At 35.7% G+C, this 24856-nt stretch overlaps 1 protein-coding gene across 3 annotated transcripts in view; it reads left to right on the top strand.

Annotated features, from left to right (window-relative positions):
- LOC108741643 (mucin-17) overlaps window positions 1–23879 on the top strand; it is a 90891-nt gene extending 67012 nt beyond the window's left edge. Inside the window, exons 4-8 of one of the 3 annotated variants that reach the window (XM_025973447.1) lie at window positions 16627–16752; window positions 17207–17796; window positions 18733–19304; window positions 19689–20250; window positions 22428–23879. In XM_025973447.1, coding sequence (XP_025829232.1) covers window positions 16627–16752; window positions 17207–17796; window positions 18733–19304; window positions 19689–20250; window positions 22428–23630 — 3053 coding nt within the window. In that variant the 3' untranslated portion in view covers window positions 23631–23879. Of the gene's footprint in view, window positions 1–16626; window positions 16753–17206; window positions 17797–18732; window positions 19305–19571; window positions 20251–22427 lie in introns of all 3 variants that reach the window. The other 2 variants (XM_025973446.1, XM_025973448.1) reach the window with 2 other exon arrangements.
- Window positions 23880–24856: the final 977 nt, after the last annotated feature.

The raw sequence follows: 24856 nt of genomic DNA, 5'->3' as shown, positions 1-24856 counted from the left end.
ACCACCACCATAACTCTGAAAATATGACACCAACCCTCTCTAAATTAGTTAAATAAATTACTACTTCAACTCTGAAGTACCTACAGGCATTCTAAAGCCATTCGGTGTCTAATTGGGGCAATTATCTGAATATGTAAATTCGCCTTGCGCGAACTGGCATTAGTATAATGTAACTGGCAAATTTTTTTGGGCTATCGCAAAAACCAAGTATATATATATCGACCTTGTTTTGTCTTCTATTGAAAACAAAGACAATAACGAGATGAACAAGTCGAAAAACTTACTCATACATTTACTACTAATCTTATTGAAGTACTCTTGTAGTTATAATACTAATTTCAAATACATTTTGATACTTTAGCGTTTGGATATTCAATGTCTACGCCAAGATTTCTTTTAGTAAAACTTATAAATCAAAGCGATATCAAAATCATGTATACAATAATAATACAAGACTCTAATTTTCATTAATTTTTCGATGACTAGAGCCATATTTTGAAAATACCATACTGCCTCGTCTTATGCCAGCCCTATGTCTTACCATTTTTTTATGGTTTACTACGTTATGTGTGTGGTTAGTTATTTCTACTCTTGTGAATTGTTTTATCAAATAAAACCTTCTGAATAATATTTAATTTACTGTATTTTCAATATTCATCTAATAGTGAGAAGGACATGCAACGTAAAATTTCTGTAAACAAATAAAATGGCAAATCATAGGGCGACTTTAAGACTGTCGATTTCTATTTATGTGAACGAGTATAGTCTTGAAAAACAATTGACCTGCTTTTTTGTCAGTTAAAGCGTTGTTTGGAACAATGCGAAAACAATTTACAAAAACAACGGTGTAGGGCAGCCAATCTTGGCTGACACGCGGGCACTAGACCGTAACATAGAAAAACAAAGAAAAGCCGTAAAAAACCGAATAAGCTGAGAATTCAGCGACGTGGTTTTAGCTGGCCCATTGAGATCGTTGTTTTTAATAGAAGAGAGAGCAAACTCCATTTATATTTATAAACGTTCGATCGCTATATACTCGTTTGTCGCTTGTCACTACGGATTAACCTTTTGTATTACTAATCAGTACAATATATGAGAATCGTTTAAATATTTAATTGTGTTGAAATGTTTATAATTAACGTATTTTTACAGGCTCATATAAGCTAAATAAACCAGATGTGATGATTGACGTAAAAAATTGTTGATTATCAATAAATTGTTAAAATTATCGATTGCTTGCTTATTACTGTACATTTGTTACGGCTTCAATAAAAAATGAATAACCTAGTAAGTAAATGGGAAAACTTGTATACCCAACCGTTTAGTCCTTAAGTCATTATAATTTATATACGTATATCTAATTGGGAATATAAGTCATACTGCCGTTCTGTGGAATATGCTATTAATTGTTTCGATTGTTTCTTGTTCTTGTTCCCTGAATACAGCACGAATAATTACCTATGGATTTGTAATATGACATATGTTAACGAGGCGCTAGAGAAACAGGCACTTGCAACATTAATTTATCGCGAAAATTAGGCAGTAAACGTTGACATTATAGTTAAAAACAATCTTTTTAGTACGCAGTACTCCAAGTGTAAATAGATTTCCAAAATGGAAATGCGTTTGGTCTCATATCTCCTTCAAATGCAATTCGGATTTAGTATTCTGTGAAGAAAAAGTTTAGGCTACCCTTTCGTCAAACTTTATATTTTTCTAGGTTACCTCCCATTAGTTTCCTGTTTCCATGTTGTATGTTTTTTTCAAAGATTACGAAGTTGCCACGTGAAGCAACATTTTACATATCTCGTTAAAATGGATGAGCAAAGTTTGCAAGAGTTGGGAAAACGCAAATCCCCTTGATGAATGGATACAAGAGAAACAGTGGGAAATAAAATAAATTTTCTTGAATCGAATGTATAATTGTGAATTCAATAAGACGAAGAAAATCTCTTGACCATTTAGCACGCTTTAACCATTCAATTGCTAATGACATACACACGTTGATGGAAATCAATAACTTGTTGGAAAAACTTTGTGATCATTTTTACTAATTATTTTGTTTACGTCGAGGGTACTTTTCTAGAAAAATACAACACTGGTTTTAATAATCGTTAGCATGGAATACATTCCAAAGTTCTTTTCTAGTTTAAATTCGTATTGGGTACCTACCCTTTTATAAGATAAAATTCTGAGAATTCTCGAATGGATGATTGAAATTTTGTTAGATTTTTTACAAGAAGAAGATCAAAGGCATGAGAATTATATTTACGAGTAAGTGGTCTGCTTCAATTGATTCTACGAAAAGTTTAAGTTATTATAATGTAATTCCAACTGTCTGCTTTCCAGGAATGGTTTTCTATAAACTTCCACAACTTTGTACCTATAGGTTTTGTCACTAATTTAAGTATAAAATTGATGGCAAAAGAAAAATATAACCGACTAGGTAGGGAAACCTACCCACTCAAAACTGTCTAAGCTTTTGATTGTATTCCATTTTTATACTCAGATAAAAAAGCATTTTTTGTTATCGTGTAAGAATAAAATTAACAAGTCACATTATAGTTATCAAAAGTCCATAAGGTTATCAACGGTTTTAAGGGAATTTAAAGGAAGTAATATGTCTGATACAACTTAAAGTTACTAAGGACATCCGCCCTTTCCTACTTTTGCGATGTTTGCGCAATATGTAACTTATTTTTCATATATGAGTATTTCTGTCCTTCGTGGTGCAGTTATTAACTAAAGTTGCAAGCAAATTTAAATAGCATATTTTTTATTGATACGTAAGTCGTTTAAGTTTATGCAATAGAAATGGGCTAATTAAAAATGACTGTTAAATTGATTACGAATCAGTCAAACAAAACCGTCTGAAAACAGAAATTTTATCTGATATATAGGTACCTCCTTTTGAGTTGTATTGTATCATATTTTTATTAATGACATGGCCTATAGGTTTTGCTTTTATTTGGCAATTAAGAAATCATGGTCTTATAAATTCCGCAGTCGTTATGAGCGTGTGGCGATGCATATGCAAAAGAGATCATTGAGGGCGCTAATTTTCACATTTTACTTGCAAATAACCGTATAGAAAGCAGTAAATGTCCAACATAAAAAATAATTAAAACAGTTTACAACACGGATCGTTTGATATTTTGCATGAAAACAAAATAAAAATAGGAAAGACTCGTTTATCATTGATTTTTATTGTGCGCAGCAATTTTGATTTCTCAACAATAGCCCATTCTAATAAAGAGAATTTCTTAAGATTGCAGCTCTTGAATCAAAATTATTGAGGTAATCGTGTCATTGTCGGTGTTAATTTCAATAAACAATTAAAGAGTATTTTAATGAAATTCTTATGAATAATATTAATGTCACATTAACTGTAAAACATGCCTTTAATATTCAAATTAGTTGAAAATAATCGTTACCTTATTGTGCTTTCGTATAATCATTTAGGCACATTTCTTTAGGCATATTTTAAGAAAAAATGCTTGGATTCTTTTAATTCTTTTATAATTGGTTTCCATATTTATTAATTAAAATAAAATTGGCAACGGTTGTGTGAGAGCTTTATCTTAATTAGTTGGAAAATTAAGACATTAACGTCACATAGTTACACATACATATGCATGTTACGAGCAAAAGTGTTGTAGAAGTGCTTATTGAATCCTTGAACTGTGGTACCTAACATACGTGTGACTCTCAGTATATAGAGATGTATAATAAACCGTCTCGGAAAAATTAGATATGACACTGAATTCACTTTGATGTGTAAGTACATACGTACATATTTGTGTACTTCCTGCTTTCTAAATAAATTATATGTAAAGTGCAGCATAAGTAAGTGTCATCACATGTTTCTTTTAAAACTTAAGATTCAAGTTTGAATTCATTGAGAAAAACCCTTAGCTTTCATTTTTAATGTTTTCCATTACTACAATAACAATAGTAGCAATTTTTCTAAGAAAATTTTATGTGGGCATTAACCTACGACTGTTAGCAGCAATGGGTACAAGAATCAGGCAATAGTGATTAATATGAAAACTCATTTTCAATTTTCCATCCACTGCAAATTACCTTAGGTTAATATGGGAGAATTTTTGATGCTGTTGTTACACCCCAGCCAAGAATTGAACTCGGGACCTTTGGCTTTACGCTCTAACTCTCTAACCACTGAGCCACTTTCCTTCATCAATCTGAAGTAGTTTATAGTGGATGGAAAATTAAAAATGTATTTTCACATTAATAAATCAGGCAAATGTTCTGAATAAATGTATTTTAAATCCCTATAGAACATGCGGAAATGGATACGACAAGTGTAATAAAATATGTACACATTAGTTTGTGCTAGCTTTGACACTATAAATAAAATAATTATCCCCATAGATATGACTCGTTAAGTACTTTAGATTTTTATAAACTTACTGAGCTACTTCAATTTTAGAACCAGGAAAAAGCTCGAGTAAACATATATTTCAGTGCAATCCTCGTATAACGTGCAATTCCTGTTGTTACCTGTTGTACTATTAATTGAATCGATTTAATTAAGCGATAGGGAGCTTAATGACTGTGGGATAATGTTAAAGGGTCAATCATTGCCCGACAGGAATGACATACATCGTTTCATCACTTCATCAATTGCTATTCGGAGCATGGTGTGAACAGTTTATGAAGAATGTCAGTTTGTAGTATGCTAACGTCGCTTTTCGTCGTCGAGTTAATAGAAAAGCAAATCTCCTTTAAACAAAATTTGCTTCAAGTCGGTATTCCTGCCACGTTGCCGGTACGTTAACGCGAGAGAATGATGAAGTTCAGTTCGTTTGGTACCTTTTTCGATCTAAATGCGCTTGCTCGTTCCTTCCTTTAATGATAAAGAAAAAAGTTTTAACGCTCAGTATGATTTTTAAATCAACTTCAACGGGATTGATTTGTGTCTGCAACGAGCCGGGACTTATAAAAGATTGTACTTCAGAAAGCGTTAAAGAAGAAAGTTTTGCTAAGGGTGATCTACACGTGGAAAAGTTCGGTTGGGGACTTTTCCACGTTTCGGTCTCGTTAAATGCGGGCGGTAGCTTAAAACTTCACTTCACTTTCGAACTAGTTAGGTGAAGTGGTAAATTGTAAATATGAGAAACTCGATAAGTCATAGGCTTCCAAAAACCTCAAAGTAACATTTCAATACAATTACCACTGCGAATAAGTGCAAACTTAATTTTTCCCCGATAGTGTTAAATCCTGCACACGCTGCATTTTCTTTGAATGTTACAGTTTCCCGGCGCATCCACCAAACCGGTTAAACTATTTAACATTACCTATGGTAATTTCAAAAACAATTGTTTATACATTCCAAATACCTACAGATAATCGTTAATATTAAACATTTTTGTTTGTCTATCTGTATACGTAATGCCCATTCAGGATAATAAAAGGCTCTCGAACTCGAAACAGCAGTGCTGAGAGGAACTTTTAGATGATTTAGAGTTACCTGCACCTACTGATAGACACGTACCTTAATAAGTTTAACATACTCGCGAAATAGTTGTCCTTAAGAATGCCATCATTCACGAAAATCCATGGTATCCATAATCCATGGCGTACATTTTAGTCAAAACTCGCGTGAACCGTACGACCAGTCGTCCTGCACTCTTTTTTAGAAAGCGTAGAAAGCCTAAGCTTTGATTGGATATACATTTTAATTGTTTTATAAACTTTTTAAACTCATTTTTAAGCAAGCCTGTGTAAGTATACGAAACTATCGAAAATATGCTCGTTTTTATGAATTAAATGATACAAGTGATTGGCGACCTCATTAAAATATTTTAGGCAATCATTTTAACATAAATTTTGTTGTTCTCGTTGCTTGTCTTCCATCATACGTTTCGCAAAACAATGTTTTATACTTGTTAATTAATTCTGATGCACATTTTGTGATTTATTTTTATTACGGAATAGACTTACAATTAGTTACAACAGTACCAACTCGTATTGTGCGTATATTTTAGCCGTCGTTTTATACAGATATATATATATATGTGTTGGTGTATGCAAATGACCGCGGGCAATGTTAGAAATTAACAAATTACTGGTTCGAACGCATAGGGATGTCTTACTAATAGGGCAATTCATAACAGTCAGTTTTGCCGATATCTGCGATAATGAATAGTTGTTCGAGCTAAGATTAATTGCTTTTATATCACGCGCGAGTTAATTTATTTGAGACTTTCCTCTTTTATTGTTCCCATGTAAATGAAACTCTTCGGTAAAAAGAGCTTTATCATCGTGAAAATCCTCCGTTTTAAAATTGCCTGCGAATGGAAATAGAAAAGGCTTATCTTGAACGAAAAACCGGAAGGGGAAGCGAATTAAATTGGTAAGAAAAGTGAACGTCATTTTCAGTTCATTATTCAACCATAATTAAGCAAGATAAAGCCAAAAGAAATTAGCTTCTTTTTCATATCGAAATTTAAAACCAATCTTATAACACTTGCACCTACTTAATAAAATTACCTAGGTACGTACTAGGTATCTGTTGGTTTTCCTTCAATCATCATCATCATAGGGTCGTCAGCCCTAAGACTGGTTGGACACGCACCTCTACTCTTTCCTATCCTGAGCTAATCTTCGCATTTCCCTAAAACTAGAATAACCCACATCCTTAACTATTTGCGAACAGTCATCTAACCTAGGTCTACCTCTACCCCTCCTAACTCCTGTTTCTGCCTCTAATATGTCTTTGACTAGACCTTCATGCCTGAGAAGGTGCCTTACCAACCCATCTCGCCTATTTTTTATTGACTTCCATAGAGTTCTCTGTTCTCCTATTCTTTCCAATACCTCTTCATTTCTAACCTTTTCTACTCACGTTATCCTCATCATCCGCCTATAATACCACATTTCGAACGCTTCTAACGTTTTCTTTTCTGCCACGCCCACTGTCCATATTTCGCACCCGTACAACGCCGTGTTCCAAACATACACCTTTAACAAACTTTTTCGAACTTCTAAACTAATCGTTCGAGAGCATAGAAGTGACTTCGTTTTATTAAAGGCGACACGACCCTGCGTTATCTTCTGCTTTATATTCCTACTACTCCTTCCATCCTGGCTTATCTGACTTCCTAGGTATCTAAAATCAGCCACTTCTTCTAATTTTTCGTCTCCTATCTTTATATTCGCTCTTTCCCTACTTTTTCTTCCCTTGCATATCAGTATTTTAGTTTTACTTTTATTTATTTTCATACAGTACTGATCTGTCAGTACCGCTGCCATTTTATTTAAAGCTATCCATAGGTCCTCCTTGCTAGATGCTAATACTGCTATATTTCCTTCAATAATATATATAATAGGTACCTACATCCGCTTCTTCGGATGGAAGCAATAAAGTTTGAAATATAATATTAAAACAATTTTTGAGTTAATCTATCTTTTTCGTATAATTTGATACGACTACCACTCAACCTTCACAAAATTTCATTTCATTTTACAACACAGACAATTAGGTATCAATTATTATAGAACCCATGCAATACCACAGTTCAATTTCTATATTGAACAGCCTTGAATTTCACTGCTTTACATTACGAAGAAGAGAATTTGTTAGTACTGGAATTGCTGTTGATTACTTCTATTGATTACCGCTAAGGAACATACATCTTAATAAAGATATTTTAAAATTCTATTTTTATATGTTACCACCAGGAAATTTGGTGTAGGTGGTATAAAGGACTGATTCGAAGCAGATAACTGGAGCAGACTCCGCGGATCAATATCTCCAAGTTGTTTACGATTTCAGAGGGAACAAATTCTGCGATAACATTTAAAAAGTTAGAAGACAGTAAATTGCTTGTCAGGTCGATTCATGTATTAGCTGACTTTGACTAAATCGGCAAAATATCAGTTTATTTTGGAGCAATAAAAGGAGTTCTTTTCGTCCATCACATCAACAACATTTTTCCAAACGACCGCATATTAGCATATTTATTTGTAAAAGATGGAGCAGACTGAGTTTCTTGGTGGTGCTTCGTTTTGTATCATGGTCAACGAAGAGAAATTCAACCTGTTTCATCTAACAATAGGCACCTACCGGCCGTGAAAACGAGAAATTGTAAAACACGAATCAAATGAATGAAATTTAACACCTAATCAAAAACTATTTTCTTAAGATCCTGAAATTTTGTCGTTACTTTTCTTGGCGATCGCATTGCGGAAGCACCGGAGATGATATTGGAGAATACGGTGGCATTTCACTGAATAAGTAACCTTCTCCTGGATGTCGGATGCTATCGGCGTATTAGGGAAAGCGCGATTGTTTCTTTTTGCACCATTGTCTTAAGTGCCCTCCGGTGTAAATTTGCACTTCGGGTAACAAGACGCTCCCATTTCCATGTAACTTTCGTTATAGAGACGCTTTCGTACAAAGTTCGTTCTCCAAGCGTTTCTAGCTATTGGATTAATCCTTTCTCACTCAGCAGACCAAACGTAATGGCAGAGCGGCTTACAGGAACTCCGAAATGAGACTGTTGCTGCACAAGGGCTAAATGTCGAGCTCACTGATACTAAATGCCAAACAGGTATATACACATGTACGTGGCTGTGACAATGGACTCTTTATGCAAAATTTACTAGATTGTGATCGTTTCCGTACATACGAATGATTTCGCACAGTAGGATGCCATTACCCAAAATTCAACGATACGTTTGGAAATCTAAAGTTTGTTGTCCTCAGTTAAAGACTCAGTCGAAAGTAGAGTCTCAAAACTCAGCCTATCATCATCATCATCATCGTAAGGTCGTCAGTCCTAAGACTGGTTGGACACGCACCTCCACTCTTTCCTATCCTGCGCTAATCTTCACATTTCCCTAAAGCTAGAGTAACCCATATCCTTCACTATTTGCGAATAGTAATCTAATCTAGGTCTACCTCTGCCCCTCCTAACATCCGTTTTTGCCTCTAATATGTCTCTGACTAGACCTTCATGCCTGAAAAGGTGTCCTACTAACCTATCTCACCTATTTTTTATTGACTTCCATAGAGTCCTCTGTTCTCTTACTCTTTCTAATACCTCTTCATTTCTAACCTTCTCTATCCACGGTATCCTCATCATTCGCCTGTAACACCACATTTCGAACGTTTCTAACCTTTTCTTTTCCGCCGCGCCCACTGTCCATGTTTCGCACCCGTACAGCGCCGTGCTCCAAACATACACCTTTAACAACCTTTTTCGAATTTCTAAATTAACCGTTCGCGAGCATAGAAGTGACTTCTTTTTATTAAAGGCGACACGACCCTGCGCTATCCTCTGCTTTATATCCCTACTACTCCTTCCATCCTGACTTATCTGACTTCCTAGGTATCTAAAATCAGCCACTTCTTCTAATTTTTCGTCTCCTATCTTTATATTCGCTCTTTCCCTACTTTTTCTTCCCTTGCATATCAGTATTTTAGTTTTACTTTTATTTATTTTCATACAGTACTGATCTGTCAATACCGCTTCCATTTTATTTAAAGCTATCTCTAACTCCTCCTTTCTATATGCTGATACTGCTATATCATCTGCAAATCTAAGCATACTAATCTTTTGTCCCTGTATATCTATCCCTACAGTTGTACAGTCTTTAATGATGTTGATCGCGTCTTCGATGTATAGATGAAAAAGCAGCGGTGACCGTGTGCACCCCTGTCTGACTCCCTTCCTAATACTTACTTCTCTACGTTGCAGCCCCATATCTATAACTGCCTGTTGCTCTTTATACAAACTAAGTATAACTCTTCTATCATTGTAACTCATCCCTACATATTTAACATCTTGTCACAGAAATATGTGCGCAATTGTATTAATCATTATTCTAACTAAGCTGGTAAGTTTCCATCAGACAATACTACATATTAATGGGTATAGCATGTAGTAAAATTACCGTTATTAAATACTGAATACTCGGTCAAAATTGTCCACTTTTATTAGTTAAACTGAAGAAAGTTTCAAAGTTAAAATTATGTCTTTCATGCCTCTTTATGTTACTTCGATTCTATGAAACTTCTTTTTTATTGTTACACCTACTTTTTGGAATAAATCTAACTACAAGATTATGTAACTAACTGACTACTTAAAAAGATAGGGGCTGAAAGCAGCTTAGTTACAATAAAATTAATATCAAAGTAACGTTTTCAATCTGTGATATGCATAGGTAGGTAATAGAACATTTATCGTCAAGGGCAGCGCCTTTATGCTTTTCCATTTTCGTATCGAGAACGAACCCTTGACAGGTGTTTCTAAATTGGATAAAAGAGCCGGATAACAATAAATCAGAAATTTTCTGTTCTCTTTTATTGACATATCATACCTTGGGAATGAATGACGAGAAAGGGATACATTGTTTCAGATCGTATCGCGTTTGATTAATGACAAAAATAAAACAGTAAACGCCCACGAGCTTATCATTTCCATAAAATCAGCATTTTCTGTCCTTCCAGTCGCCTGACTTCTCAAAGATAGTAATAAATTGGCTTTGTCTTTCCGTCACCCGCGACTTCTATGGAGGAACTAGGGAGAATTTATGTTCCAGACACTTCAACGTTATCGACAACTTGTATGTTCGTGCCGAATGATCTATCACTAGATGGATGAGAATCGCTTTAACACTTTATGCTTGTAATTTATGTGGCTTACGTTACTCTTTCTAACCATACAATCACTACCATCGCGTCGTTAAACTATAGATTACAATCTTGTTACTGCAAAATTCCCGCACATATGTAATATCTACATACATACGCGAATACCGGCGCGGGTGCAAGAACTTAAGAATAACAAGAATTTGCATGTTGTTTGCGCTTAAGTTAAACAACACGATGCGATTTAGATAACTATAAAAGGGAAAGTCCTTTTGCACAATTTTAGCTACTACAATTTGACAATTGTAAGAAAATCAGCTCTCATATGATGACTCTTTGACAACCCATGAGAAATTGAAAAGAACATTATTAGATGATTTCCCAAAGCTATATTTGTGAAAACGATTTCTGTTTTACCAAATAATATTTGCTTCTTAAAAGTTTCGATGGACATTAATTGTAATTGTTTAATTGAAACTAATTTTAAACAAAATATCTTTAGAAAAGAATAATAACCAATTCGTTGCCTACATTTGAAAATGCTCAGAGTAGCTTTCTTCTATTGATTATAATAGAGATCATGCTAGACAGATATTTGTTTCCTGTTTTTGAATATTCAAGAAAATGAGTAAACACAAATTATTAAGTAATTTAGTGACGATAAAATGTTTACTTTTGGTAGATTTACGTTTCAAACTTAACCACCCAAGAGCAATATCTACCAAGTTAACAATTTTAAAGGAATAATCAATTTTTACTCACATTTGAATTCATACAGCGCATTGTAAATGAGTTGCAAATAACGAATCTGCTTCATCTCTTTTGCACATTTGCGAACAAAAAAGGGCCAAGGAATGTAGCTTCACTTACCTGAAATTAAAAATAAGTTAGGGCAATTTATTGAATATATAATATATATAGCAAACATTGGCTATTTTCGAGCTTGATACTATTATTTACTGATGCTATCCTGATTCAGCTCTAAATGCTGTATGTGGACTCGCATCGAATATGGAAGGACTTTCGCTTTGCTTATGTGTCTTAAATTTAATCCACCCCTATTTATTAAAACACTAATTTTTCAATTTTTAACTGTATAGTTATGGTTTATAAATGGATAAGGGATTTTTTTTTCTAAATTATGGTCAGAGTCAGCAAATATGCACTTACGACTTCGAAATATGACCCCATATTTGCCCTATTCACCTCTAACAAGGTTAATTCACTTATTTCAAGTTAACGAGCCATTACGGCGTTCTTGCGTAAAGGTACTAAAATGTAGGGACGTAATTGTTGCACCTCGAGTACTAATTAAAATGAAAATTACTACCCTCAAGTGCAGATACCATCAGCAATTAACTGAAAATTAGAATAATGGGGTGAGTGAAGCAAAAGTATATGCGACCCAACTTACGTTACAAATTTTACGTACATTAGCAAAGTATATTTGGAAATACATTCATGATATCCTCACACTTTTCAGGATTCAACTTCCAAAATTTTTTTCTTTCCCATTTTCAGTGGAATTAACTGGACAAATAATAGACTGAATGTGACTTTCTCCTAGATAAAATCGTAGCTAGAGATGCCCTGTTACGATATCTATATAAGGCCCCGATCAGGTATTAAAAAGGGTCCCTTGTAATGAAATCCCGATACGGTCCTGACTTGGTCGCTTCATCGTAGCCCTCTTAGGGTATTCCGATCCGGCCCTGACTTGACTGCCGTATTATAAACCTATACGAAATTCCTAATCTATACGAGTACGATCCCGATAAAATTATTTTATTGTAATCCTTTCAGAGAATCCCTTACTTGTCCTAATGAGTTTGACAATATGTATGATTGGACTTTAATTTCTCGACGAAATGGACTTTAACTAATATAATCTTAATAATCTTAAATTCTTACATAGTTTGAGTGTGTAAGTTCAAAATTTTATATTCTAAAAATTAATAAACAAAAAATATTTAATTACAAATAATTAGTTGTAATTACTTAAATCTTATTTTAATCTTGATCAATCAGGTCAAGACCATACAGGATATTCTGATATGCTCGGTGTAGTCAGGAACATACAAGTTATCCTCATTTGTTTCATGTAGGTTGACTTGGTCAGAATCATACAGGGTACCCTGATATGGGTCATATAACGTACCCTTTTTCGGACTTGCCTTTTTAAGGCCTTAGACAGATTTACGTATTGATACTCTAGTAGGGTAGCTGGGATGCCGGATCCGATCTACCCTTTTTATTTTCTACTGGGGTACTTTTAGTAATAGTTAATAAAAATATTAACATAAAACCATAATCTACTTGAGTTAATGAAGATAAACATTTCTGATCACTCGAAATCGAAAAACTATTTGATAGCAAATATTAGCGAGTTTTAGGATGGTTTTTATTGATTAATACCACCAGCCTTGTAGATACGCAATTTTAACATTCTACCGAATCGATTGATAGCTTTCCTGATGACTTTATCTGTTAAATTTTAAAACAGCGTAGCTATATAGGTAAAAGCGTTGTGTTGTAAAAACTAAATTTTACCAGAGGATGTTTTAATGATAGCACAGGGTTCGATTTCGACATCGAATCGCATCGGGAGCAACAACACGTTTGCACTGCGGCTGATTACAAAAACGAAACAAAATGCTTGATAACCTCATTATCGAAAACCGATTTGAACATGATTTCCATCGTAACGACCGCGAAACTTAATGAAACAATAGCACCAATAAATATTTATAGGCTTAATTGCATACGCACGCATCGACTGAATATATTTATTGAGTGATGTGGAAAATAATAATGTCTCATGGTTTTACGAAAAGTGCTGTATTGCAGGATCTCAATAATTCCGTTATAATAAATGGCTGGCCAATGTGGTATCAGTGCGCTCGCTGTAAACCGTTATTATGGTAAAATAGCTTAACATGTTTCCCATAAATTACAGTAGACATTTGGTAAATAACTAAACCAATTTTATCACAATGCATGCAATTAATCGAAAGTCAATTGCTTGTTACGATTACAGTACAATTACAAAGGAATACAAATAGGTAGCATAGGAATAGCAGAAATATTTTGAATAGAAGAAGAGAAGTCACATTATGATTAATTTCAGAGCTTTCTTCAGTACCTAACGAAAAAAAATGAAATATTTTGACAAACAAAATTTACTTTGATGCGGTGTTTTCTTCCGGGCTTTTTGGCCGTGGTCCGTGGAGTTGTACTCTTCCAAACGTTTCGCCGTTCTTTGCTGACGGCATCTTCAGTGGTGACTGGACAGGTGCTGAGGTGATGACATCAGTTACGACTCAGCACCTGCCCAGTCACCACTGAGGATGCCGTCAGCAAAGAACGGCGAAACGTTTGGAAAAGTAAAATTCCACGGACGACGACCAAAAATTACAGAAGAAAACACCGCATAGATATACGGCGGCTGTTAAAGCCTAAGAACTACATTAAAATTTACTTTAATTCAAACTGACAATTTCTTGAGGGAAACTCTAAATATGTTGTTTCTGAGATATACAGTCTCAAGAGGAACACCTCCGAAATCAAAAGGCAAGTTATTACTGAAATTGGACTTGAGACAGCACACAAATATCACACATTACAAATAGAGGACCAGAACTTTTTACTCATTTTATAAAAACAGTAGGTATTTGCCGTATTAATTTCCCTAGAGAGTACTTCCAATGGCTACTAGTAAAATACATCGGGCAGCCCAACAAATATACGTGTTTCCTTTGGAAGCAGTTCCACCGATAATATTTTCATACATAGGATGTATCTCAACTGACGAGCTTATCCTTAACAAGGACTTACCTTTCCAACTGTTGAAGAACATACTATATAAAGCCTTAAAGTTTTAATTGAGGAATATTATTTCATTACACTAACCTGCGGCTTCCTTATATAGATATAATCAGCATTACGTATATGAATTACAAGACAAACCATCATCATCAGTGAAACAAAATGTCTGCATTTTACATAGAAGTTTCCTCACCACCACAGCATTCTAGCTTACTTGCTGTGACGCTTGATCTCCACAGCTTTCTCTAGCATACTCCTTTGCAACCCCAGACCTCCACAGCTTTCTAGCTTACTTACAGAGGCTCCTAATCTCCATAACTTTCTAGTTTACTTTTCTACATTTCAGCTTATTTACCGCGGCTCCTGACCTCCACAGCTTTCTAGCTTACACTTCTGCAGACTGTAACTTCTATAGCTTCCTAGCTTACTTGCTGTGGCTCCTGGACTCCACAGCTTTCTAGCTTACTCTTCTGCAGGCGGTAACTTCCGTAGCTTCTTAGCTTACTTGTTACAGCTCTTGGCCTCCACAGCTTTTTAGCTTACTCGTCTGCAGCTCCTAAACACCACAGCTTTCTGGCTTCCGCGGCTCCTAACCTCCATAGCTTCCTAGCTTACTTGCCGCGGCTCCTGGCCTCCACAGCTTTTTAGCTTACTCGTCTGCAGCTCCTAAACACCACAGCTTTCCGACTTCCGCGGCTCATGACCTCCACGGCTTTCTAGCGTGCTCCTCTACAGCCCCTGAGCTCCACAGCTTTTTAGCTTAATTGCCGCGTCTCATTATCTCCACGGTTTTCTAGCTTACTTTTCTGCAGACCCTAATCTCCATTGCTTCGTAGCTTACTTGTTGCGGCTCCTGGTCTACACAGCTTTCTAGCTTACTCTGCAGTTCCTAAACACCACAGCTTTCTGGCTTATTTGTCGCGGCTCCAGACCTTCCCAGTTTTCTAGCTTACTCCTCTGTAGCTCCTAATCACCACAGCTTTCTAGCTTACTCTTCTGCAACCCCTCTTCTCCATAGCTTTCTTGTTTACTTGCCGCGGCTCTTGATCTCCACAACTTTCTAGTTTACTCCTCTGCGGCGCCTGACCACCAAAGCTTTCTAACTTACTACTGCAATCTTTCTAGCATCGTCATATCTATCTAGTATATTTCCAGACATAAAAAGAATACCTCCACCGTCAATACATCGAAACGTTTGTAGAAATTAAAAGCGTCATTCCCAGTAATTAACAGGTATTATTGTGAAACAGATTTTTAATTACATTTCGATGTCAGCATCAACGACGACGGCTCAATTTCAATTAGCGACAGAGTGTGGTTGTTTATCAGATCTTTTCAATCTTTCAGAGCGCATCGCACACTGTTGAACGGCGTCGCTTTCGGATATCCATATAAAGTCATAAACGGAGCTTATTACACCGACGTCGCGACGCTGCCTGTGTCGCGTCGGAAACTTATTTACGATATTACATCTGTGTATGTCTGCTCGCAACAGTATCGTGTGCACTGTATGTATGATATGGTTCGAAGGGGGTTGGCGGTGTGGAGTGGGAGCAACCGCCCATTGTTCTCACGTTTATTAAAGCCATTATTCTTGCTCGCAGACGACCGAGCTGCATCTCATTTGTCACGCAGCCGACACGAAACAGCGTGCTGCACGCGCCACGTGAACTTTCGCGTGACGGCAGAGGAGTGGTATGTAGGCGGCAATGTCAACCATCGGCAACGGTGGTGTGCCCTTTGCAACACACCCAAGTCTTGAACCACGCTTAGCACTACATAATTGCTTCCACTTGCTTCTTATTTGCATATCAAGTGCACACTAGTTGAACCCATTCTACAAAGATAACCTCCATGCAGTCTAGATTTTGTGTATTTGATGTAAGATCGTGTTGTGGTTTCCAAGCACCACTTTCATTTAATATTAACTTACATATTGGATTTGTATGTGCTTGGTTGTATAAACGAAACAAATTATTATAATCTCAAACCTTAATTACTATTTAGGAAGTATAAAAACATTTGAAGGAAATGTGAATTAAACCACCTGAAGCTTTCTAAACCTTGAAATAGAGTCTCGTGTCTACTCTCTGTTTGAAGGCGAATAGTCTCATATTGTCTTAATAGTGTTACGTTTAGCAAAACAGATAATCTAAATGTCCCTCTTCTTCTTGTTGTTACAGTTATTCCCGGTTTAGTAGCCGCTGATCAGAATTTAGTTACGCAAACTGTTTATGGATTTTTGGACTTCACAACAACGATCGGCAACACGGTTATGGTATTTTCTCCTCAAAGCGCTGATTCCGCAGGTATGGTTTTAATTTTATTGCTATATATGCTCATAAGATAAGTTATATACAGTCCTGGCGTAGAAATTATAGCCAGCATATTTGATAAGATATATTACGAGTTGGCTATATAATCCAATTGTTTTCAAATTTCTAACTTCATAAATATTTTGCATAAAATTTGTTTTCATGTTTTTTTGTAAAAAAATATTAAGACCTTTATACCAAAAAGAAACTAAGAATAATAATTAAGGGTACCTACCATTGAATTGGTGTCGATCATTTTTTTATTATCAGCAGTAATTTCAGTTAAATGGCTTTGCAAGGAATTAGTTTTAATTAAGGACTAACGTCTAGGTAATTGGAAGAAAGATATATGTGAAGATCACTTTCTTCTAAATGAACCGAATCAAAAAACATTATTTTCCCTTTTTTCGGGAATAGAGCGTCCATAAAATTTTACGATGTTTTACAGCAAGCGAAAAGAGCAAACCTTCGGAACCGAACGTAAACACCGTCATAGAGACAAAGCCCATCGCATCGACCCCACCGGAATCATCACCCGTAATAACACCGAGTAAAACAGAAGAAAAAGAGGAAAAGAAGTCATCCGAATTCAATAAAAAGAAATCGACTGTAGTCGATGCGAAATCGAACGCACCTGCTCACAGCAAGAGCGAACCAAAAAGTAAGGTGAACGTTGTTCACAAAGCGTCGTCGAGTGTTGTAAGTGCAGTCAATATTGTTAACGCTGTTACTACAAGTCCGCCCGAAAAGAAAAGCGTTATTACTAAAGTCGAAGTGGTTGGAGCAGCCACCACTACGCCTTTAATAGTTTCGAGTAAAGTAGAAATACAGGGTCCTACCAGCCATGTGGTTGCAACCCCTGTAATTGGCGACGAAAGCGAAACTTCTTCAGACAACGAGAAAGAAAATGAAGATGATGATAATGATGATGATGATGATGACGATGAGCCAGCGGTTATTCTCCAGAACAACATCGGAGAACCCGAATACGACTTTCTTTCAAGACAACCGTCTGAATTTGTTGAAGAAACTTACAAGGTTTGTGGAAGAGTTGTAACGGAATACGTATACGGCATCCTTTTCCCAAAGGTCATATCATTCGAGCGTAACAAAGTTGGTTCCCGTCTTTTACTTTTAATCCACGCTCTTAAACTTGGATGTCCGAATTGGTTTTCGCAATACAATTGTCTAATCTTTTCAGATTACCTTCGTAAAACACTATTCCTTCGAGAATAATTATCTTTAGGTCAACTGCATCTAAATAAGAATATGTTTCTGATCAACGTCCTGAAACTAGGACGTGGTTATGATGAAGCTGGTTGATTTTAATTGTTTCATTCCAATAATTTTAAAATATCAATATCTTCCAAGACTTGTTGCACTTTTACGTAGGAACATGCATAAAATTTTATGGTAATATTACCTTTAGATTTTCCCTTATCAATTGAAATATTTATTCATTCTATCGAAAAAGAAAGCAAAAGTGAAAATCAATTCGATCGATGCTTTAGAAACAAAAATATTTGAAATATTGGATACCAACTTTGTAGTTTCCAATTAGTTCTGTATTCGCAGATTGTACTTTATAGCATAGGAGCGTCCAATGTCTTATCCCTAGAAAAAAAAATTGACTGTATTGCCTATGGAGTGTTGCAACATTGAAAATAGAAGAATGTAGCAATGTACGGTAAGAAATTGCCATTGCGTAAGCAAAATAATAAGGCGATGCAGTTTAAAGTAATGTTAAATCGAAAGGGCGTAATCCAGGTGTTTTTTTTCTTTTTCGAAATTTTTCTGTCAGCGAATGCAGCATTGAATCATCGAAAACCATTATTCTATTTATAAGTAATGCACTAATGCTTTTTCTACTAACAATGCCTTTAAAAAAATATTTTTTATTTTTGTACTCACACCCTAAGTATAATTTGTAATAGTTTTCCTAATCGACACTTAACGTTGTTTCTGTTAACCAAGGTAATAAATTTGAAGCCCAGCAGTAAATTTCAATTAAAACATCGGCCATCTGGAGAAGCCAAAACAAAACAGGCCAGCCAACCGAAAAAAACTAGTGCGTCAATTCGTCCAACAGGTTTAGTAACAAAATTGGGAGGAACTGTAGTAAAAGACGGTGTAACAACTGTACATGAAACGAGTGTAATTGGCACGTACATATCCGGAAAATATGCCCAGGTGTTACAAAGTTCATCGTCGGTTGTCAATGGAAAACAGCCGAAAGGGAAAATCAACCCATCCCCTACCCTAAAGATTCTTAAGACCGCTGCAGCCAGTCTAGGGAAGGGAAACAAACAACAGCAATTAGAACCAACCCCAGTGGTTAGTGTCGAAACTGCTCTGCCCGTAGAGGGATTATTCAACGGACAGAATTCAATTAGACAGACGAGAAAGACGCCGGCAAGTTCCACGAAATCCCGTTTCAAGAATCGCCCCAAAGAAAAAGACGCCGAGCCAAAAGAAACTGTAACACCGCAACCTCCGAAAGGCAAAAAAACGAAACCTAGAACTACTCCCGCGCCAAAAGGCACAAAGTAAGTAACTGGTGGAAGCTGTAGGTACCTAGTTCAAAGCATTTGAAATTACTTTCCGAGCTGAACTAAAAGTTGACGATGATAAATGAACTGCATAAACATCTTCAAAGTTTCACATACACGTATCTTTGAATTTTTAAACAAAACTAAAAATGTAAATTTTATGCAATCTTTTTTAAACTTAAATACGTCATCGATTCACTTTTAGTTCAGTTCATTACCACACAAATCCACTTGTAAATAATACAAGCTACACAATCTACACAGAACAACAGGCCACAAAAGTAACAACAACAACAACAACAACAACAATAACAACAGCAAACGTAGTAAAAAAAATCGCCGAGCGCGAAACCAACAACATGCTACTGTATCTGTACACAGCGAACAAACCACGCACACACCTTCAACTACAGCATCTTCTGGTGGTAGGAAATATCAATCGAGGAAGAACAAACCTTCCAGGATTTCAACGACGACGCCCACAACAGAGACCACAAGCAGTGGTTTCTCCAGACGCGGTTTCAAACCTAAAATCCAACCATCATCTGTTGAACCTCAGTCAGGATCTCCTCCGTCTAGCGTTTACAAATTTAAACTGAATAGAGCTCCAGGTCGTTGGCAATACAAAACAACAGCTAAACCAAGAGTGACAATTAGAAAACAAAACGACGACACCCAGACTAATGGTTCAACTACCGAAAAATCTCCACAAGATCCGAACGTTAATGCTAACGATGTGAATCCGAGTGGCAAGGCGGACGAAGTGGACAGTTTGGAAGGGTCAGAATCCGTCGCTTCCATCATTGATGATGAAAATTCAACAGAAAACAAGATCGACAGCCCATTGCCTGTCGAAACCATAAAAGTCGAGATTTCTACTCCGCCAGATTTTAAGGACACTTACTATGAAATAGCTACAATAAAATCGCCATACATTTTTCAAGTGAGTACCTGTTACATCCGCTTTATCGTTCTTTGCATAGGAACTAGAGTCGAAATAAGTAGACGCGATACTTCCTTATTCTATGTGTCGCCTCCATGGTAACAATATTTCAGTTTAAGAGCAAAAATTTTGAAACGATCAAACGGCTTTCATGAAACGAATAATTTCAAAATACCAATTGGTAATGGAATATTAATTCAGGTACGATGTACCTCAACTTTTGTGTTAAGGTTTGTCAGTTTTAGCAGCAATTTCACGATACTTTTCTTCTTAAACTTAACTATGAAACAGCGGTAACTTTTATAGATAACAGATAGAAGCTCAAAAGCAAACAGAAGAAATGACCAAACTAAAAGAAAATAATAATTCTACAGCCTACTTAATAATTAACGACGTTATTTTATTTATTATTTAATAAATTATTCCTCTACTTCTATTCGTCAACATTTATGTGCTTGAAATTGTTTTTTTCTTTCGCTTTTTACGCTTTTACCGTTAGCTGAAGTTAATAACTTTATTTACAAATAGCAATTGTAGTCTTTGTTGTAGTACGCAGTAGATTGTCATTTTCATAATGCTTTTATTTGTACCAAATGCATTCGCTGTCTTCTTAAAAGGGCAGAAAAAAATTAAATAAATCATGGATCGACGAAGCTTTTAATTCTTGTGACTCCCGTGATGAAACAAAACGCAAACACGTAAAAATTACGAAACTTTTATGTGTTTGTGCTTTATTTCAAAGAAATAAACCGTAGGACGAAATTGTGAAAGGAGAAAATTATATTTTTTTGCTTTTACTGTATGTAGTTACTGAGCTTAATTCAGACACTGTCATAGATTAGGGGCATCTGCTCCTAATAAAGCCTATTTCTTTACATTAGTGCGGTTGGTTGAGGAAGACTATAAGTTCATTTAGCCAGACATTATATATCCCTTCCTTTATTATTTCCTTTGTTCCCTTTCATAACCCGTCAGACCTGAACTCTTGGAAGTCTGAAATCCAAGAAAACTTTACACCACGCATCAAAGAGTTTACTGCGGCTTCCTACCTACCAAACATTATAACAACTTTGTTCCTGACTTAGCATCTTCACTTAAAATTTTTAGGGGGAAATATAAAGCCGTAAAAATTTAATGTTCCCTAATAAAAGTGGATCCGACGTTGCTCTAAAAACAAAGGAGATAAGCAGTAATAAAGATAAAAAGCTTTTCACTCGATGAAGTTGCTTCTTATATGTACGCATACGAGCACTAAAAAACGAGATGACTTTGAAGAATGTATACGCACCGTTTTTCGATATACGTACAACACATTTAGATTCTTTTTTCTCAAAATTTAACTCACGAAGCGTGGATATTAATACGAAGATGCTTTTAACCACGAATAGCCAAACGTTTGGCTCGCAAATAAATCTCCATCGGTCACGGTGAAACTGTCCAGAAGATAAATTATTTTAACAACCACATTTAGTACTAACATAATAACTAAATAAAGTAAAAGATGTACCTATAGGTACCTACCTACCTAGGCATCTTCTATTTTTCAAAAATATTCGTTTCGTTTTAAAGTATTTATTATATTTGGCCCCAAAAGTCCAAAGTAGTTGTGGAAGTTTCTATTTTACGAACCTATATATTTTCCATTAATTAGCGTACATTAAATTATTTAGCTTTTTGAAAATCCTACAAAGGACAAATGAACTTTGAGAGCTTAGTATTTGTAGGTAGTAGTATACATATACGCTTTGCATTTTACTGAAAAATGGTTATACTGAACTACAAACCTTTTTGTGCTAGTTAGTAAATCTCTTTGATAATAACGGTATGAAGCAGCGAATACTTTTGGCCATTTAATCAATATTTGATGAATAAACAATTTTCATTACCTTTGATTTTATCGAAAGCAATGAAATATAAATAGTAAATTGGTTTGTGATTTATTTACATAAATTTCATCATCAAAAAATAATTCCTAAAAATGTGTTTAGCCGCAAAACCAACAAACCAAAAGCTTTTATTAAAACAAAATTCATATTCATCCATTTTGAAATTATTTGCGTTGTGATGCACTCTGGAGTTCATTCAAACCATTTTAACTAGATTCCAACATTTTTATATTGTATGGATTGTTAAAAACCTCTAACAGCATCATTTGACCGAATAATTAATCTTTTCAGGCTGGTGGTCTCAAAAATACACGTTATATTACCGTGACGTCTACTTTTGAGAAACTATTGGAACCTACGCCAACAGAAGCTCCATCGCTAACAGCTACAGAACCTCTTACAGAAAACATCCTTGCAACTACGAGTTATAATGACAAGGACGGAAATTTCTTGGATTCCAGCATAGCGACTTTGCCGCCACTCTATGTGGCATCTGATATGGAAACTCCTCCATTAGAAACTAAAACAGAAACCTTTAGCACCACGCAGACGATGCTAAAAACTCACATTTTGCCAGCAGTTCGTGAAGGGAATCAAACATCCACATACACGCTCATTCAAACGTATTTGATAACGAGAATTGTGACCGCCACAAAAACACTACCCCCAATGGAAGCCTACCACTTCAATCCAAGCAGAACCCTTAACGAATTTAACAGTCATTTGGATGAAGCTGGATCAGAATTGAATCTCGATATTGCGTTCGGTGATGAAGAAAGCGAAAACAGTCTGAGAAAGTCTTTCCAAGGTGACTTGGACCTTGCCAATGTGGGATCCGATTTTAGTCTGTCCGATATAGATAAAGCTAAACTGATGGAAGCTCATCTTCGTGCTAAAAAATTGAAGTCTGCAACACCCAAACCTGAAGTAAACTTGGTACCAACACCGAATCCAGCTCTAAATCCTGATCAACTTCAGCAGCTAGCTCTGCTTAGGTTCCTGAATCCTGCCGCAGCGGTTCCCCAGGGACAAATAATAACCACTTCGAAACCTGTCATTAAACTGGAAACGGTTTATGAATCCCATGTAATTCCTATCTTCAATGGCCAGAGTACCATCCTGACGACCGTTTCAAAGGTTCTTGGAACTGTAACAAGAACCGACTACGAACTAGGAACAAGCACTATAGCTGCCCCGGTGGTTCCCGCTTTACCTACAATCGCGCCTGTCAACCCACTATTCCCACAACAGCAACAACCCCAATTTACAGTAACATCGTCTCCAATAGTTCAAAATACCGTACTGACGCAAACTGACAGTAAGGTCCTGAAGTTGACTTTCGGTGCGAAAACGGCATACACGACAATATTTTCAACAAAGATTGTACCAACGATGGTCACGACTTATATGACAGCATCTGTGCCTGTTCAACCCACGGCAGCATTTCCTGGCTTCTTCCCAGCACCCTACCCGCCATTTCCCTATTTAGGGTAAAGTCAACGCGAGAATGAAGCAATGAATCGCTTCTACAGACTGTATTGTAAATATAAGTGATTCTTAGTGGTGCTGAAAGACATGTAAAGTGTGAAAAACTTTCCCTACATGAAACCAATTAAACCATCAATTGTAAATAAGCATTAGTGTTGTATGTCGCCGTAGTATTTAATGTAATTTCACCTTGTAATATAGCTCATCTTTTGTATATTTACCTCACACAATAAATCATCATTAATACAAAAGGTACAACTTTAGTTTTAATTTTAACTGCAAATAAGTTTACTTCAGAAGAAGAATTTTAAAGTTGCCGACGACTTCAAAAGAAACATAATCATTATCATGTACAATAGTGAAGGTATGTTTTAATATGCTTTCAAATTACGCATAATTTAAATTTTTGTTAAGGATTTTAATTCAAATATTCAAGACTCTGCATACATATACGACGAAATTAATTACGAACTGCAAAGTTAACTGTACGTCAAATATTTGCTTCATCGTTACGCGATTGTAACGTATTCCAAGCTCCATTATAAGCATTTTCTAGAAGCAATTTAATATCTAAGCAAGCAACTGCATTATTTCAAAAGAAATAAAAAAGCAATTCCTTTGAGAAAGAAAATTTAAAAATCTACTCCGTCATCTTTATGAAATCGGAAGTCTTTTAATACTCAGTCGAGATACGTAATAGATAAAAAGTATAAATATCTAGAAAGAACACGAGGGTGCTCTAGAGCAGATATTGAATTTCGGTGGAGTATAAGCTATCATCTACAATAGAATTATTTAAAATGAAGTACACTGGAAACAATCGATTTCATTGAAGCCAATATCAGCACCATTCTAAATAATTTTAAAAACAATTGAGCGCATGATTATCTTTTTTAGATTACGTAATTATCATTTGTTGAAGCTTAATTTATTGCAAAAGTATTTTGGGTAGTGAACTGTCGGTAAAGACAAGATGAGCATTTTTATTGACCTTTTTTCAAAACCAGCTATAAATCGTTCCAGAGCAAAAATCAATAACGCCGTGGATTTCAGGGCGGTTGATTTAGAAAGGATGCAAGAATGACATAAGACAGGATTTATAACCCTCTTGGAAACAATGTATTGCGTTAGATATCAGTGGCGCCTTGTAATTTTCTACAGATCAATTTTAGGGGATCCTGTGGTAAAAATAGAAATGTGTTTAAAACGTTGAACATTATTCTGTACAACTA

The sequence above is a fragment of the Agrilus planipennis genome, unplaced genomic scaffold (genome assembly GCF_000699045.2).
Source record: "Agrilus planipennis isolate EAB-ADULT unplaced genomic scaffold, Apla_2.0 scaffold194, whole genome shotgun sequence".
Classification (NCBI taxonomy): Eukaryota; Metazoa; Arthropoda; class Insecta; order Coleoptera; family Buprestidae; genus Agrilus; species Agrilus planipennis.
This window is presented reverse-complemented; position numbering and strand designations above follow the sequence as displayed.